Source organism: Aquarana catesbeiana, linkage group LG09 (assembly GCF_042186555.1).
Source record: "Aquarana catesbeiana isolate 2022-GZ linkage group LG09, ASM4218655v1, whole genome shotgun sequence".
Lineage (NCBI taxonomy): Eukaryota > Metazoa > Chordata > Amphibia > Anura > Ranidae > Aquarana > Aquarana catesbeiana.
In genome coordinates, this window is record NC_133332.1 from 303,046,724 (window position 1) to 303,065,553 (window position 18,830).

The 18,830-nt window shown below is 42.9% G+C and overlaps 1 protein-coding gene across 1 annotated transcript in view; it reads right to left on the reverse strand.

Annotated features, from left to right (window-relative positions):
* Positions 1-18,830, reverse strand: part of SETX (senataxin) — a 246,402-nt gene that overhangs the window by 41,458 nt on the left and 186,114 nt on the right. Inside the window, exons 17-19 of the mRNA XM_073600527.1 lie at positions 14,748-14,819; positions 10,448-10,597; positions 10,252-10,359 (exon numbers count right to left, since the gene is read on the reverse strand). Coding sequence (XP_073456628.1) covers positions 10,252-10,359; positions 10,448-10,597; positions 14,748-14,819 — 330 coding nt within the window. The remainder of the gene's footprint in view (positions 1-10,251; positions 10,360-10,447; positions 10,598-14,747; positions 14,820-18,830) is intronic.

Consider the following 18,830-nt stretch of genomic DNA (forward strand, 5'->3'; position numbering starts at 1 on the left):
CAATACAGCGCTCGCAAATATAATCTGTGATCTCAAAATATAAGAAAGAAATATGTTGCAGCTGCAGAGTGAAAGTGCTGTACTTATAGTATTATATAACCAAGTGAACTGCGCTAGCAACTGTGAAAAAAAACTAAACATATGCAAAAACTCAAAAAATATATATAAAGTAACACATTGATAGTGCATAGAAAGGGTGTTGTAAAAAACTGGGCATACACCCTGCAAACCTAGCCCAACAATTAATGGGAATATGCTGGGCTATACTACCAGAAACCCTACATATGCATGTGAAAAATCAATTAGTGTGCATAATAAATAACAGAAATAAGCTAAAAACGATCCGCTCAAGGAATTGTAGATTAATGCAAACATAAAATGTCAATAGTAGGAAGAACGTGGCTGATGGTAAGGACCCCCTTCATAGGAAGACAATGAGCAGGCTTCCAGCTCTCACATCCTTAGAAACAAACAGGGCTGATAATGTAACGAAGCAGAGATTGCTTGGAGGGGACCACAACACACGTTCCACCGGAGGAGAAAAAGAAAAGCATATAGCATAAAACCCTATGTCACCAAGGGTCACCTGCGCAAAAATGCGCTACTCACGAGACCGGTAGAAAAAACAGGCATTCAGATGTTATGGTCGGTTCGCCGCTCTCCGGCGTGCGTTCCACCGCCAGGAAGTGATGTCACTGGTATCAGATCAGATGGACGTGGACAGGATGTTGCGTCGACGCGTTTCGCCCCTCCCCCAGGGCGTTATCAAAGACTCCAAGAGTCTTTGATAACGCCCTGGGGGAGGGGCGAAACGCGTCGACGCAACATCCTGTCCACGTCCATCTGATCTGATACCAGTGACATCACTTCCTGGCGGTGGAACGCACGCCGGAGAGCGGCGAACCGACCATAACATCTGAATGCCTGTTTTTTCTACCGGTCTCGTGAGTAGCGCATTTTTGCGCAGGTGACCCTTGGTGACATAGGGTTTTATGCTATATGCTTTTCTTTTTCTCCTCCGGTGGAACGTGTGTTGTGGTCCCCTCCAAGCAATCTCTGCTTCGTTACATTATCAGCCCTGTTTGTTTCTAAGGATGTGAGAGCTGGAAGCCTGCTCATTGTCTTCCTATGAAGGGGGTCCTTACCATCAGCCACGTTCTTCCTACTATTGACATTTTATGTTTGCATTAATCTACAATTCCTTGAGCGGATCGTTTTTAGCTTATTTCTGTTATTTATTATGCACACTAATTGATTTTTCACATGCATATGTAGGGTTTCTGGTAGTATAGCCCAGCATATTCCCATTAATTGTTGGGCTAGGTTTGCAGGGTGTATGCCCAGTTTTTTACAACACCCTTTCTATGCACTATCAATGTGTTACTTTACTGTGCTATTTAAAGGACAAGCGGGTATGGTGTGTTCCTCCCGTACTCCTCCCCTGGGCGTGTACATATTATCATATCCCCTCCCGGGTCAAAGCATTACGGGCAGCGAAGGTAGTTCCAATTGATATATAGGGGAGTCAAGAACCTATATCCCCGCTTGTCATTAATAAGGCAGACATAACATAGTGTGATCCTTAACTGCATGGGTGACGGTGTCAGTACAGAAATTACTACTCCATTCACCTAACCATTTAACTCTTTTAGACGATACCATTTCCTCATTCCAAGGTATTTCTATGCAGGGCCAGAGGGGGGAGGGAAATAAGATGGGCAATACAGAGGGATGGGGCATACGGTGAAGGATCCTAGTGGTAGCTCACTGTATTACCACTCCAATCTTTTGTATTAGGCATCATGTTGCCCCCTATAAGCTTGCGGCCAAGTGGGATGTCATGGGTCAACAAGGTTAAGTATGCCCCTACATCCCGGAATTTAACCCCTTGCTGGGTGCCATTAGCCCCTTTTTTCTACATAAAAATGAAATGAGGAATATCAACATACTGGAAATAGAAATAAATATACATATATAAAAAACAGTTAAAGATAAAGCTAAAATAAATATAGATATGACAATAAAACTTATAATAGTAAGTGTGGGGAATATAAAAACGAGACATCTGTCACGATGAGGGCGTCACGTACAGTTCATAATCATGTACATAATGGGGTAACCATACATGTGTATAAGGGTATTCCATACTATGATAGACCAAGGAATCAATCCATAAGGGTATAAGGGTATTCCATACTATGGTAGACCAAGGCATCAATTCATAAGGGTATCATAATCACGTATGTATGCAGTCCGTCACGTCCCTTCTCTCAGTCATATCACGTGAGGGGCTCCATACATGTACCTCTGAACTTAAAATAATTCATATGTCAAAGGGGTACATTGAGGGCCTATAACCCATAAGCTATATATACATAAGTCAATGGTACCCCATAAATTCATCCATCATTCAGGCAGGAAGATTATGTGCACAAACTCCTACTGAGGAATATATTAAAACTCAGGGAGAGTGGCAATACTGTATATTTATTTTACCATATAGGGGGTCATATAGAGGGTCCAAGCCTCAATTTACTCCCCCCAAGTGTGCCTACTGTATTAAGGGGTGTCTACTTTGTTGTTCTCCCTCTTCTCAGGGTACAATAATCAATACAAGGACGTCGATATTATTGGCCAATCTTACAAGAAGACAGAGTATTATCAAAAATCCTCCCCAGGAAACCCAAATTCGTGTACAGGAGAGCACCAAATCTCCGAACTTCTTAGTACATAATGCTATAGACCCCCCAAAACAAGTCAAGATTAGTACTAGTCTAAAGGGGTTCTATAAATGCCGTAGGTGCCTAGCATGTAGGGTCAGCAAACCACAACCCAGGAAAAGAGAAACATTCAAATCCACTGTCGACCACAAACAATATAGAATCAAAAAATTAACTACATGCCAGAGCACACGTTACGTATATTATAGAATGTCCCTGTCACCTCCAGTATGTGGGTAGAACCACCCGGCCCTTAGTCAGAATAAGGGAACACATCAATAACATAAAGAAGGGGTTCCCTAAACATCATCTGTCCAGACATTTTGATGAGGTACATCATAGAGACCCCACAGGGCTTGTGTTCTATGGTATAGACCATGTGGAAGACCATTGGAGAGGAAACAACAAGCTCACCCTCATCTCTCAAAATGAAACGGAGTGGATCTATCGCTTACAATCCCTGGCCCCGAAAGGGTTAAATCTAGATATAGACTTAAACTGTTTTATAGCCAACCCTTAGATATAGGTCTATCTAATCATATAATGTCCCCGGTAGAGGATACGGGTGATCACTGGGATAAATATGATGAATTTCTGGGGGACAAGCTTTCCACCCTCTCCGTCCCTCTTTCCCTTATATATATATTATTTTATATATTTTTTATTGAGGTAGAGGATGGGAGAACAACAAAGTAGACACCCCTTAATACAGTAGGCACACTTGGGGGGAGTAAATTGAGGCTTGGACCCTCTATATGACCCCCTATATGGAAAAATAAATATACAGTATTGCCACTCTCCCTGAGTTTTAATATATTCCTCAGTAGGAGTTTGTGCACATAATCTTCCTGCCTGAATGATGGATGAATTTATGGGGTACCATTGACTTATGTATATATAGCTTATGGGTTATAGGCCCTCAATGTACCCCTTTGACATATGAATTATTTTAAGTTCAGAGGTACATGTATGGAGCCCCTCACGTGATATGACTGAGAGAAGGGACGTGACGGACTGCATACATACGTGATTATGATACCCTTATGAATTGATGCCTTGGTCTACCATAGTATGGAATACCCTTATACCCTTATGGATTGATTCCTTGGTCTATCATAGTATGGAATACCCTTATACACATGTATGGTTACCCCATTATGTACATGATTATGAACTGTACGTGACGCCCTCATTGTGACAGATGTCTCGTTTTTATATTCCCCACACTTACTATTATAAGTTTTATTGTCATATCTATATTTATTTTAGCTTTATCTTTAACTGTTTTTTATATATGTATATTTATTTCTATTTCCAATATGTTGATATTCCTCATTTCATTTTTATGTAGAAAAAAGGGGCTAATGGCACCCAGCAAGGGGCTAAATTCCGGGATGTAGGGGCATACTTAACCTTGTTGACCCATGACATCCCACTTGGCCGCAAGCTTATAGGGGGCAACATGATGCCTAATACAAAAGATTGGAGTGGTTATACAGTGAGCTACCACTAGGATCCTTCACCGTATGCCCCATCCCTCTGTATTGCCTATCTTATTTCCCTCCCCCCTCTGGCCATGCATAGAAATACCTTGGAATGAGGAAATGGTATCGTCTAAAAGAGTTAAATGGTTAGGTGAATGGAGTAGTAATTACTGTACTGACACCGTCACCCATGCAGTTAAGGATCACACTATGTTATGTCTGCCTTATTAATGACAAGCGGGGATATAGGTTCTTGACTCCCCTATATATCAATTGGAACTACCTTCGCTGCCCGTAATGCTTTGACCCGGGAGGGGATATGATAATATGTACACGCCCAGGGGAGGAGTACGGGAGGAACACACCATACCCGCTTGTCCTTAAATAGCACAGTACGAGGTACGTCAGCCACGCCTTTGATAACGTCGATGACGAAACGCGTAAGGCGGAGCTACACACTGACGTCACACGCAGAAGTAGGAGAGTGTGGAACGCAGCTGAGGCGCCCACCGCTCAGCTGTTGGTTCTAAACACACAAGCTCTCTCCTACTATTAGGTTACACGCAGTGTACCTGTTTGGCTTTCACTATAAGCCTGTATTTTATTCATTTTTTAGTTATTTTTATTTATGTGCTGTTTATGTTAGCTGAATAAATTCTTTAAAACGTATCACACTATGGAGCCCTGTTTCTTCCATATGAGGATATACTGATGGATACTTCACAGCTGAAGCGGGAGCACCTGAGGACCCAAAACGCCATATCGTTGCCTGGTTTTACATGCTTACTACCCCTGCAGGGGTGCAGGGAGCTGGTGAGTGGGGAACCTTGAGGGGGAGCACCGCAAGTCACTGGATCTGAAAGGCTGCCTTCACGAAAGTCACCTATCACAGACGTTTTTGCTTTTTGTTTTTGCTGGATTTTGACACACTAAAAAAACTTTTTTCATAATTTTCTCACCATTTTCTAGGGTGCACACTGTACCGTATACCCCAGCTGGGACTACTTATGATATATATAATTTCTGGCCGGTTTATATTTTTCACTTATGCAATTTAGGACACACTTGTGGAACAATTTAAGATTTAGGCATGGGATAATATCAGCTGTATATGCTGACCAATGCCAACTGGAAAGTGGATCACACATTGGTTTTTAAAAAATAGGGGGTACTCCTATTGGACTGATTCCCTTCCATGTCACAGATTGTGGTGCTTATTGAATTGAGTTAATGTTATTTATTATTTACTATTAAGTTGTTATTTTGTGTTGGTTAACTACACGTTATACACTCTTATGCATGATGCATGACTGTTATGCCAGCAAGGTCCACTACTTAGGAGTTGCACACTCATACCCATTCCCCTATGTATTTTGAGTGAATGAGGTCTTGCAGTTAAGAGTAATTCAGACTTTTTGGAACTCACATTTAACAACGTTTAAGGTACCCTGATAAAGGTAGCGCCACCCACCCCTAATTAACTTTTCTCATATCACTAAACTTGCCCCTTTATGGGGTAAGTGTAAGGGGAGGCTGCAAACCTTCTGGTCCGTGAGCGCGGAAATCCGCCCCTCAGTCAGTAGATTTCTGACTGAGAAAATGGAGTCCATCTTGAACTTTCTGTATTTGATGGATTCGTTTAGAGGCTTTAGATTGAGAATCAATTGAAATTTTTCTGTTGGTTTTCTTACCAGGAAGACATGAGAATAGAACCCCTCCTGCCGTTCTTTTAGTGATACTCGAATTACTACACTCTGCTACATCAGTTCCTTTAGAGAGGACTTCATGGCCAGGGCCCTTAATGGATCTCGTGGGGTATTTGTTATCAAAAACCTTCTTGGGGGGCTTTTGGTAAACTCAAGTGTGTAACCCTGCGAGAGAGTGGTCAGAATAAACTGATTTGAAGTTATTCCTGACCACTGCAGAAGAAACTCTTGTAGTCTCATCCCTGCGGGTGGGCGCAAGTCACTGTGATTTCTCGGCCTGTGTAGCAGGACGGAAGAGAATTCCGCCTTTAACTTTCCCTTTTTGTGCGTACCAATTTTTCTTTCTCCCCTAAAACTTGCTGTCTTGCTCCTGAGCTTTTTGAGGTCGAAAAAGACGTTTTGGGACCTGCTTTTTCTTTTTGACCGGGAAGGACGTCTTTATCAGCAGTCCTGTCTAGATTATTATCAAGGTTAGGGCCAAAAAGAAGGTCACCCGAAAAGGGAATCCCACAAAGCTTGCTTTTTGATGCTGTGCCACCTGGCCAGGTCTTTAGCCATAAAGCTCTTCTTGCAGCATTTGTCAAAGCTGCTGATCTAGCTGACATTTTAATTGCTACAGCTGAGGCATCTGCAATATAGGTCACTGCAGAGATCAGGGTAGGAAAAGAATCTAAAATCTCTTGCTTGGGGGAATCTGCCACTATATGCGATTTTAGCTGGTTAACCCAGTATTCCAGATTCTTGGCTACACCTGTTGTGGCCATTGCTGGTTTTAAATTGCTCATGACTGATTGCCACGATCTCTTGAGCAAAAGATCCATGCGTTTGTCCATTGGATCCTTCAGAACCCCCAAGTCTTCAAAAGACAGGTCTGTGGATCTTGAGACCTAGGAGAAGGCAGCATCCAAACTGGGCACCTTGTTCCAAACTGCAGAAGGGTCCTCCTCAAAAGGAAAAATGCCTTTTGTGGGCTTTGGAGAAAAAAAAAAAAAAAAAGAAGAAGGTTTTCTCTCCGGATCCTGACATTCTTTTTTAATGGCGTCCAGAAATTACCGAATGAGCCGGGAATGTCCGCCTCTTAGGTTTGCTTAACCCTGCATACATGCGGTCATGAAGAGACAATTCCTTCCTTTCTTCACCTACGCCAAGCGTAAAATGAATGGCTTTAAGGAGCCCATCCACCTCTTATAGGAAGAACTTAAATTTAGAGGGGGCCACGTCAGCCTCCTCAACCTTCACTTCCGAATCTTTAACAGAAAGAGCAGGGGACTGCTCTTCCCTGTTAAAGGGTCTTCAGATAGAGCTTCCAATAACGGGATAGGAAGAGAACCCTGGGAAGACTCTGAAGTGGATGGCTGACTAGCAGCTGGATTAACTGAGTCACGAAAGGTTTGAATCGTGGCATATAGTTCTTTTACAGAGGCAACCAGGTCATCACAAACAGAAGCCGATTCCTCCTTAACTGCATAGGGTTTTTTTCCAATTTTCTCCCAATTTGGCCCTGCAAGAAGGACATCTCTTTTTTGGGTCAGAGCTTTTAGCCTGTGAGAAAGGACAAAAGGGGAAAAAAACAGGGGACCTTTAGTGAGACCCAGCCTCTGCTTTCAAAAGGACCACCACACAGCTGCACTAGGAAGAAACCAGCCAGCCACCAGTGCCCAGACAGGCCCCTTGCCACTATGGGGCAAGAAAAAGAGAGAGAGAGACCAAAACCCAGGTAAAGGAAAAAAGGCAGACTTTAACCGCTGCCTTCTACCTGAGCCTTGCTGGTGCCTGCCTGTGCCTGTCTCCACTGCTGTAGACGCCGACTCCTCCATGGCAGGTGTGCAGGTTTCCACTCATGGCTTCACACGCCGCTTCCGGACCCCCATAGTGCCTCTGCACCGGACCGGAAGCGGGAATAGGCGCCGGCTCCAGTCCTCCCCCCAGCGTCCACGCCGGAAATTACGTTTACGCCGACCCAGTGACCCGCTCTGTCACTTCCGATGCAACCGCCCAAATATGGCAGCAGCTTCCTGGGACCATGCGGGCCACCAAATCTTTGGCTCTCACCGTGCACCAGGAGGGGAAGAGGAGTCCGATTGCTACCGCTGCTGATGCCTGGGTAGGACGGGAGGACAAGACAAAAACATGGAGCTTCTGGAATATGTTCATATTTTCAGATGAGGGGAAAGCCCTCTTTGGCACATGAGCCTCCAAATAACCCTAACTAACTAAATGACCCTACTGGCCTGAGCCATAGCCGTACCTAACCTCCAACCCAAAAAGTCAGTCCTATCACATTTCTGCAGGGCAGAGAGAACAAAGCTGAGATCCCAAGGAAGCACAGGCTGCTGCAAAGAGGGTTTAATATGAGATATACATTGAAGACAGGTTTTTACAAGGTACAGCGAAGGGGTTGAGAAAAGAGAAGGCCGAGACACAACCTTTAAGGGTACTTTAAAGCCAAGTTCTGACCGAATTGTTGGAAGGCCAGAATGTGAGGTACAAAGTAATCTCTGGGACTAGGTGCCTGTGTTCACACCCTGCAAAAAAAAGGGAGGTGCTGTAAGGGGGGCTTGATAGGAAATACACCTTGAATAAAGCGACAAGAGAGAGATTTTGGAAAAAGAATGGACAAGGTCCAAATTTGTCCCCTCAGGACTTCCTTAAGGTCAAGTTCTGGTCAAGACCTGATTGCTTTGAACTCTGAGGTTGAGTGTGGTGCAGGCTTTCCGCAGGGCGAATGTTTGCCTGAGGTTTTGTTGTGGCTCCCTTTCACCTGGTTTACACCATAGCTATGGGTGAAGGTATTCCCCTGAGAGGTACTCACAGAATAGAGAGCAGAACATAGTGTAAGCATGTTTAGAAGGAGTACGCAGAAACCTGGGTATAGACTGTACTATAGCAAAGTCCTTGTGGCGAAAGGGTGCGAGGAACCATCTGAGTACTTTATAAAGGCACAAGGCAGAAGTGACAATAAAGTGTGAGACCAGTGGTGTGCTGTAACACCTGCTGATCCATCCAAGATTACACTCTGAGTAGTAGAGTTTTAATGCCGCCTTGTCCATGTTGCTGGCCTCTGTATAGAGTTTAGGCTTGACCTGTCAAGCATGCTCCCAAAAGGATCCTCAGAGTCTGGATTCCATTAGGGATGGATCATGGTCCTGGACCTGGTGAGTTTCCATGCAGGATCCAGCACCCAAAGCAACATTACAGGCTATCCCCATCATGTGGGATCAATCTCCCAAGGCTTTATTGAGGTATCACTGATCTGGATGCACTGCTTCTATTGTGGTATTAGAAGACACTGAAGGAGTGGATTGAAGAATCCGAAGATAAAATAATAAACTAGTTAATCTAAGAGTTCCACATAAGGTAGAAAATTTACATCAACTTGGGACACAAGCTAGAAAATTAGGACACACGGCGTTGGGTATGGTTTTAGGGTAGGCACCCAGAGGGTGTGCTATCAAAAGCTTGCCAGTGTCCAATCACCTGAAAGTGGTTCTAAAGGTACAAGGGTTTTTTTTACCTTCATGCATTCTCTGCATTAAGGTAAAAAACCTTCAGGGTGCAGCTCCTCCCAGCCCCCCTTTACACCTACCTGAGCTTGATCTCAATCCAGCGATGTGCACAAGAGCATAGGTGTTCTCGGCTCTCTCCATCCTCATTGGTTCAGACACAGCAGCGGGAGCCAGAGGCCCCTGCTGCTCTCAATCCCAGCCATTGAGGAGGGAGCGGGTGCGAAGCCGAGATCTGTGTGTCCTATGGACAAAGTGGGGCTCGGGAGTGAGCACGCACCTGTGCCTCTATTGCAAGCGGTTTGTTATGGGTCCACTTAGCAGGGGGAGGAGCACTGGTGGGAGACTCGAGAAGAGACGGTCCTGCTTTGTACAAAATCATTGTGCAGAGCAGGTAAGGAGAACATGTTGAAAAAAAAAAACAACCTTTAGAATCCTTTGATGGTATGAGCCTTCAACCTAGGATCTAATAGTATATATACTGTACCCTGTACTTTACGACAGTAAACCAGAAGTCAGCTTAGTCACATGCCTTACGTTTTCACAGAAATACTGGTGAGGAACAGAGGTTAAGATTGATGGGCTACAAACCTTTACAGGAAGTCTGAGTTCACTTATTTTATTACTAATACACAAGAATTACATAGGGCCTGTGGATGATTAAATCCAGTAAAAGACTGACCCCTTGATTGTAGGAGGTATATCCTAAAATAAACACCACATGTCCATTACACAGACCAACTATTTCTTCTAATTGTGAAAACAAAAATAAAAACTCCATTAGACAGTTTCATACATTGCATTAAAATCGTCAAAGCTGTTAGAAAGACAAGCTTACCATTGATATAACAGTTGGTGGAAGCTGTTCTGGGTCTCCCACTAACACCAATTTACAACAGCGGTGGAGGAGTGGAATGAGCGTCTCCACTTCACATGACTGTCCTGCCTTAAAATAGAAGCATAAAGGGTGTAGGCATCTCATCCCCAATAAGATGGTGCATGTGGAAGGTAAAATCTTAGCTCAAAATCCTGACCTCATCCACGATGACACAGCTGAATGGCTCCTGTCCCAGCTGCCTGAAGGCTGATTCCAGTAAGATGCCCCCGCTGGTGCTCAGTGTGCAGCAAATGACGTGAGACTCCAAAATGACATTCCGCTGAATCTCCTGAGGCCTCCTACGTTGCTGCAGATCAAAAGGAAATCTAGACATAATCAAACTTTTCAAGGCAGTTCCAATTATTCAAAAAGTTGAGCGACAAAGAATTTCTCCAGAAAAGAGGTGTAGGTGTGTGTTCAGCAACATTTTCTTGGAAGGGCAGGGAGCTACTTGAGAGGCCTTGATGCACTAGGGTGTGGCCTTAGAAATGACATGCGTTAATATAATTATTATGGTGACACCTCCACTATTAGCCAGATTATCTTGGCATGACTGATCTCAAATATCGACTTAACTCCACAAGTCCTCAGTGAAAGTAAAACAAAAGCAAAAGCAGAAAGCAAACTTCAGTGTTGAAATGCAAAGGGTTTGCACTTTTGATCAGCCAATTATATAACAGAAATCCTTTTCATATAGCACTGCCAGGTTTTGACCTCTTGGTCAAGGACAGCTCCAAACTGTAATAGTATTATGGCAACAATGCTGACGAGCGGATTCCTGTGCTTCCCTGCAATGTGCAAACGTAGATTTCGTACTTGTTCAAAATGTTCTTTACTTAAAGACAGTCTAAGAACAAAGAAAAACCTAATACAGTCACCACACCTAAGGACTGGTAAGCTCCAATATATTAAACCTTTTTTTTTGTTTGTTTAGTTATCCTTTAAAGGGTATCTAACAGCCAAAACCTTTTTATTTTTTTATTTTTTGGGATAAAGTGTCCTAATGAGGAAAATTTCTCAGCATTTTCTAGTACGGTTTTGACTTGCCATCACTTTGAAACCCCGAGAAAATGGGACACAGGACAAAGAGCAAAGCAAGCCTTCCCAAAAACCATAAACATTGAAAAAAATGTGATCGAGGTTGTAAATTTTTTCAACTGCATCCAAAACGCAAAATATTTTGTCTTAAGATTCCCCTAAAACAGGGCTTGACAAACCCCAGGCACCAGGTTGCCATTGCGACCATAAGTTTCGACCTGGAGTTTGGGCTGCCACCCGAATGCTCCCCACACACGTCCCTCCCGCTATGCATCTCGGGCTCCGCTTGCCCATCTGCAGGCCCGGCATAGTGGGTGCCGCTGGGTATCGAAGCGCGGGGGGGGGAAATTACATTATTTTAAAAATTCTGTGGAGCACAGGGGAGACATGCAGGGTCTTTTAAACCTTACATGTCTCATTACCACTTAAGGACCACCCACCACATATATAATGCGACAGGGCGGCACTTATTGCGCGAAACGATGTACCCGTACGTAGTTTTGTGCACGAGACACTGTGAGCGCCCGCTGCACGGCGGGGGAGCCGATGCGTGGGTCCGGCAGACATCCGCAATCACTCCTCAGAGAGGCAGAACGGGGATCTGTCTATGTAAACAAAGCAATAAACTGGATAAGCTTGCGAGCAAACCAAACTGATCCCTGCGTCGAACACGCATAGGGGAGGGGACAGAATGGTGCAGCAGGTTTGAATGCTGCGAACGGACAAGCTATCTCATTGTTTTTACTTTTATTTGCTACAGAGTGGTGTGCTTTAGCACTTGGATGATGTGAGTACCCAGATTGATGTTTTATAAATAAAATTCGTTTTTAAACAATAAAACACCATTTAGACTTTATTTTTATACATGGACGGAGGAACTTACTGCTGGACATCTCAGGATCCCAAAGAGCTTTATTCACATAGAACCGAGGGGTGGTTCACAGGCACTTTTTTTGACCAAATTTAGGTGTGCGGTCAAACGCCCTGAGGTGAGCAGATTCACAGGGAGCACAAGTTTGTTGTCACCTTGTCAACTTTGGAGCACCATCACAGGATTTTGCTTTGCCAGCACAATGGACATTTTTTATTTTATTACTTTATATGTTTGACATTATCGTTTTGCACTAAGTCATTCAAGCACTTTATGTGTGTCATATCACATTGGTTACTTCAATATAGCACTTTTCATCTGTTATTGTTTTAATTTTCCAGCATAATGGACATTTTATATATGTTATTATGTTTAATATCATGCACGGTTTGCACCAAGATATTCATGCATTTTATATGTGTCATATCACATTGGCAATCTTAATATAGAGCAGCATTTTGTTTTTATATGTAAACAAAGCAGATCCCCGTTCTGTCAGGGGTGTACAGAGAGATCATCCGTTCCTAGTGATCAGGAACAGCGATCTCTCTGTACTCCCAGTCAGTCCACTCCCCCCCACCCCCAGTTAGAAACACCTCCCTAGGACACACTTAACCCTTTGATCACCCCCTAGTGTTAACCCCTTCCCTGCCAGTGTCATTTATACAGTGATCAGTGCATATGTTTAGCTCTGATCACTAATAATGTCAGTGGTCCCAAAAAAGTCTCAAAAGTGTTTGACCTGTCCGCCGCAATGTCGCAGTCCCACTAAAAATTGCTGATCACCACCAATACGAGTAAAAGAAATAAAAATAAAATAAAAATGCCATAAATCTATGCCCTATTTTGTAGACATACTAACTTTTGTGCAAACTAATCAATATACGCTTATTGTGGGGATTTTTTTTTACCAAAAGTACATATTGGCCTAAACTGATGAATAAATTAGTTTTTTTTTTTAATTTTTTTACTGGATATGTAGTATAACAAAAAGTAGAAAATATTGTTTTTTTTCAAAATTTTTGGTCTTTTTTTGTCTATAGCGCAAAACACAAAAACCGCAGAGGTGATCAAATACCACCAAAAGAAAATAAATCTCTATTTTTGGGTACAACATCGCACAACCGCGCAATTGTCAGTTAATGCGATGCAGTGCCGAATCACAAAAAATGACCTGGTCATTAATAGGGGAAAATCCTTCCAGGGCTGAAGTGGTTAAAGAGAACCTGTCACCAGAAAAAAAAAAAAAAAATCACCACATAGGGGACTTTTTCCCCTTTGGGATTGTAAAAAAAAAAAAGTTACACCCAAGCACATAAAATCTGGCCCCTCCTCCAAAATTGAGGCCCTCCACAAATGCGCACGTACAAGCGTACACGGCGCCGCCGCTTGAAAACACAGATTGCAATACATATTACATATCACCGCACATGATGGAATGAGAACAAGAATTTTAGCACCAGACCTCCTTGGGAACGCTAAACTGATGACCAATAGGGGGCTTTTAAAGTGTTGCCTATAGAAAATAAAGGGTACTGACACATTTAAGATTTGACATGTTGGGTATCTATTTACTCGGTGCAATCTCTGCTTTTAGATTTTACAAAAAAATTGTGTAATTTATTGCGTTTTTGTGCCCCCTAAATTTTAATGTGTTTTTTTTACTAAAACTGTGTTTTCTAGACCTTTGCAGTATTATCATGTGACATGGTGTCTGCTTTCAGAAGATTAAGTCCTCATGCGCACGGACGTTTTTACAGCTGCTTTTTTTGCAGCTTAAAAAGGCCTGTCTATGTTAGTCTATGGCTTCATGCCCACCTAGGCGTTTTTGAGCTGCAAGTGGCATAGGCGTTTTTAAGCTGTAAAAAAAACCCAGGACCAGTGGGTTCTGAGAGACGTTTTTCAGCTGTAAAAACGCTCTAACGCTGAAAAATGCTGAAAAACGCTCAAAAACGTCATTCACCAACGTTTTTTAACGTTTTTGATCCATTGAAAAAAAAAAAAAAAAAAATTGAAAAAAAAAAACGCTAAAAAACACTAATGCGGAAAAACGCTCAAACGCTATTGCAAAAACGCTGAAAAAAGCTGAAAAAAGTTTTAAAAAATCACTGCAAAGATACTGGCGTTTTCATAACGTTATTTTAACAGCCTGTGTGCATGAGGGCTTATAATGTTTGGGGGGGGGGGGGGGGTTATGTAATCTTCAGGCCTAAAATTATTTTTTAAACGTGTGCAAAAATGGCTCTGTTGTGAAAGGGTTAAAGGATAAGTTAACCTCCGGGGACATGTTAAATTCGTAAGATGTGTTAGTTAAAAAAAACTGGCTCCTAACTTTTTTTATCTGGCTCCTAGATTCAAAGCAAATTTGTCAAGCCCTGCGCTAAAATATCATTTGAGATGTGTGTGTATATATCTAAATGGATGTTTGAAGTAATCAAAAGCAGTCTAACAAAAGAACAGCGATTTGTTGTTGACCTGGAACGTTTTTTTTCTGAGAAAAAATCAGCATCAGAAAGGAAGATTTCATTATTGTGTTTTATGTGCTTACCTCCTTTAGCACATTGGCCACACACTGCCTCTCCCTTGTCAGTCTGGCTATTTTCTGATCCAACTCTTCACACTGTTCCAAATAAATTATTGCAGAGTCAGTATTACTAAAGAAAGGGTCCAGGCAATAATTAAATTAAATCAGCAGTTTGCTAAGCTTTCAAAAAACATTGCATCAGTATAATCAATCTGCATTGTATTGGTTCTAAAGCAAGATTGTACTCTGAAATTACATCTTCCATGGTAACCACAGCATTCAATCTCCACCAGAGCCCAGCTTCTGGACAAACCTATAGTATAAGACAGTGTCAGAGCAGGTGCTAAGGAATGGTCTCTTGGTGGCATAAAGGGTGAGCAAACAGTGAAAAAACAAGCACTGGGAAGAATATGGCAGAACTATGAAGACTGTTGGATTGCATTGGGTTATAGGAAAATGGAGGGAAGATAGGGGTCAACAGAAAGGATGAGAGGACAAGGAAGGAGGAACCAGAGGATGAGGGTTCCCCTCACTTACTGTCACAGTGACAACAGTTTTACCAGGTAAATTGAAGGAAAATCTGTACAGGGACACAGACAAGAAGCTGACAGAGCCATCCCTGTAAGAGAAATGTTTATGTCAAAATGTTATGTCCCTTACTTCCTGTCTAGTAAAACCATTGTCATCTTAATGGTGGGTGAATGAAATCCATCTAAAGTGGCATCATATCACAGTAAACTTGTTAGGGGTTCTCATGACTATCCCCCCCCCCCCCCCCCCCCCCCCCCCACACACACACACACACACACACACACACACACTAAATTCAAAGAACTGCAACTATTCAGCGCAAAGAACATTTGCAGTTATATTGACAATCAGCCTTCATGGCCCGGGCCTGAAGGTGAAAGTGGCAATTTTATTGTGGTGCCATACAAATCTTTTGGACTGAAATTTAGTGATAGAACACAGTTTAGACAGTGACTAGGAGACACAGAAGACCAGAAAAAGCCCCCACTCACCAGTGCCCTTTGTGCAGTCACCGATACCACACAGATCTTGTTCTGATATACACCAAGCTTCCTGATCCAGAGTGAACAGTCTTAAGCCCTCCCCATGCACCAGAACCCCTGATAGTCAATGTGCTGCTTCAAGATGGCACCGCTACCCAGACAGAATTTCATTGGCCTGCTTGGTAAAATAGGATTTTTGGTTTACCTGTAAAATCCTTTTCTTAAAATACAACATGGGACACGGAGCAACTTTACATCCATAATGATATGGTTTTGCGGACACTTTCAGATGACTGGACAGGAAGAGGGGCAGGATCTCTGCATCCCGTGATGTAGTCCAAAGGAGGACTGTATAGGTAAACCAAAGATACATTTTTTTTTATCATACATCATGGTACATGGAGAACTAAAAGTCCATAATGATAGGGATGTCCCATAGCACTGAATAGGAGGGGGGAGGGCAACACGTCCCCAATCAAACCAGAATCTCACAAAAAATCTTGTAAAACGTAACATCCTCACCAGCTCTAACATCCACTAGGTAAAAGCATCAACCGAGGACCAGGTAGGAGCTTTATAAACTTGAGCCACTGAAGACTGATGCCGAATAGCCCATGGGGTAGAATGAGCCCTAACCGAAAAAAAAAAGTAGAAAAAAAATGCTGCTCCTGTCCCTTTAATGTGCACTTAGCAGCATGGTGCTTTTGCTTATTAAATGATCCCTCTATCTCCTACAATAGCTGTTTGATAATGCCATGTCCTGACTCTCCCCCTGAGTTCTGACCACGATTACCATGTCTGCTAAGCTGAGAAATCGTAGTCTGTGCTTGTCTGCATCACATGCGGCTCTCCTATTCTCTGTGCCCGTCTTCAGCTCCCCCTCTCCCCCTTCTTGTCAACACGTAGCCTCTCTCCTCCAATTGTCTGCTCAGCTCTTGTACTTAACCTGAAAAGCTCTTATCCCCTCTGTATTAGAACAAGAAGTTCCCCTGTGTTTGATCATAAATATGCTTATCTGTACAGATAACACATCAGCTCCCTGCAATCGCATGACTCCTCAGCTCTCTCTCTCTTCTCTCTAACTGACGTCAGTGGCAGTGCTCGCCCCCCCGCCATAAGCTTGAGAAATAAGTGGGCAGAACCATGGACATAGATTAGACTTGGAAGCTGCATGATCTTTCTTTTGGTCCTAAGGTAGCACAAAGAGTGAATCCTATTGCTGAATAGCAGCAGTCGATTTCATGCAACACCTAATAGCACATACCACAGCCAAGGCATGAAAACCCTTGTTCCCTAGCATTTGAGGCTTCAGACAGAAGAATGTAAACACCATGTCCTGGTTAAAATGAAATGAAGAAACCATCTTAGGCAAAAAAGATGACTGAGGCTGTAAAAGCACCTTCTCACGGTAGAGCACCAGAAATGGTTGGTTCTTTACAAGAATGGGCAGCCGATTCCAAAACTGCGACCTGCAGAATAAGGCTTACCTATAAGTACTGTAAATATCTCCTAAATGTGTGCCGTTTAGGAGATGTTTACTGTGTTTTGCGCCGATGATGTCATCGGCACATGCGCGGTGAAGAAACAAAGAAACGCCCCCCCCCCCCCGTTTCTTCACGAGCGAGTGCCGTGACTGGCGGCTCCCGCCAAGGAAGCGGGGCGAATATGGTATAAAGGAAGGAAGTAAAACCCATCAGAGTTTACTTCCTCTTTAACCGGTGAAACAATATAGTATATACCACTTTGTACAAAAAGCCTGTACCAAAGAGGGCAGGGCCATCAGTCTCTGAAAAATGATCACCAAGGCTGAACTTTTAACCTTGATGGTACTCAAGAACAATCCCTGATTCACTATAGACTGTTGGAAGGCTAGAATGTAGCTAACCTCATACTTGCGAGGATGAAAACCACAACCGTCACACCAGGAAAAAAATACTTTCAAGTCCTACTGTAAATCTTCTGGGAAGTTTCCTTCCTAGCTCTTAGCAAGGTAGGAATGAACGAATCAGAGACACCCCTGTTCCTTAGGGCTCTGGCTTCAACAGTCATGCCATTAAAGCCAACAACTGTGAAGGGGGATGGAAGATTGACCTTGCAACAATAGGTAGGGACAGTCTGGAAGAGTCCAGGGTTCATCTACTGTCATGTTTACAATGTGAGAGTGCCAAATTCATCTGGGCCAGGGAGAGGCAATCACTGGATTTCCTTCCACTTGAAACCTGGGAAGCAGACTAGGTAGGAGAAAATGGTCCAGAACTCCTCCCCAGCCCAGCATCCATTGTCAGGACTCCCCAGGAAAGAAGAAGACATTATTGTCCAATCTCTAGCATCTGTGAGGAGATCCACCAGTCTATAGACAGTCTTGTGCTGGTATTCAACGGCATTAGGGAATTCAATGACTGTCCTCCTGTCCCCAGCCACTCCACTGGAGGGGTTTGAAATGGACTGGACAAAAAAGACTGCTACTATCTTTCCCAGAAACCTTACGAAATATAGGATTTTTTCATCATACTTGCCTGTAAAATCATTTTCTTTGAGTACATCATGGAACACAGAGTCAGGCATTAATATTCATTACCTGCTGGGTTATACTCCATCTCCAGTGAAATGGAGACTGGTAGACCAAAGGTCTTCAGACAGGAAGTGATCCCCTATATAACCCCACTAGAGCTGCACAATTAATCGTTAAAAAATCGTGATCTCGATTCACCTCCCCTGATGATCTCTCCTGCAGAGGTTGCTGATTCTTTCATATAAGTGGAGAGACTATCTGCTCACTCAGCTGTCAAAAGAAAGAATCCGGGCACTCTGCCAAGTCTTTAACTTGATACATTTTAACTATGCTTCCTTCTTAGATCAAAGGGAAATAACTTGTGTAAATAAATAAGCTGGGCAATAAGCTCTGCCAAGTTTTCAACAATGTGTAAATGCAGGAAGTTTAACCACTTAAAGTCTAAATCTTTTTCTGACACTTCTTTCTTAAGTTAAAATCAGTATTTTTTGCTAGAAAATTACTTGGAACCCCCAGACATTATATATATTTTAGCAGAGACCCTAGGGAATAAAATGGCAATTGCTGCAATATTTTATGTCA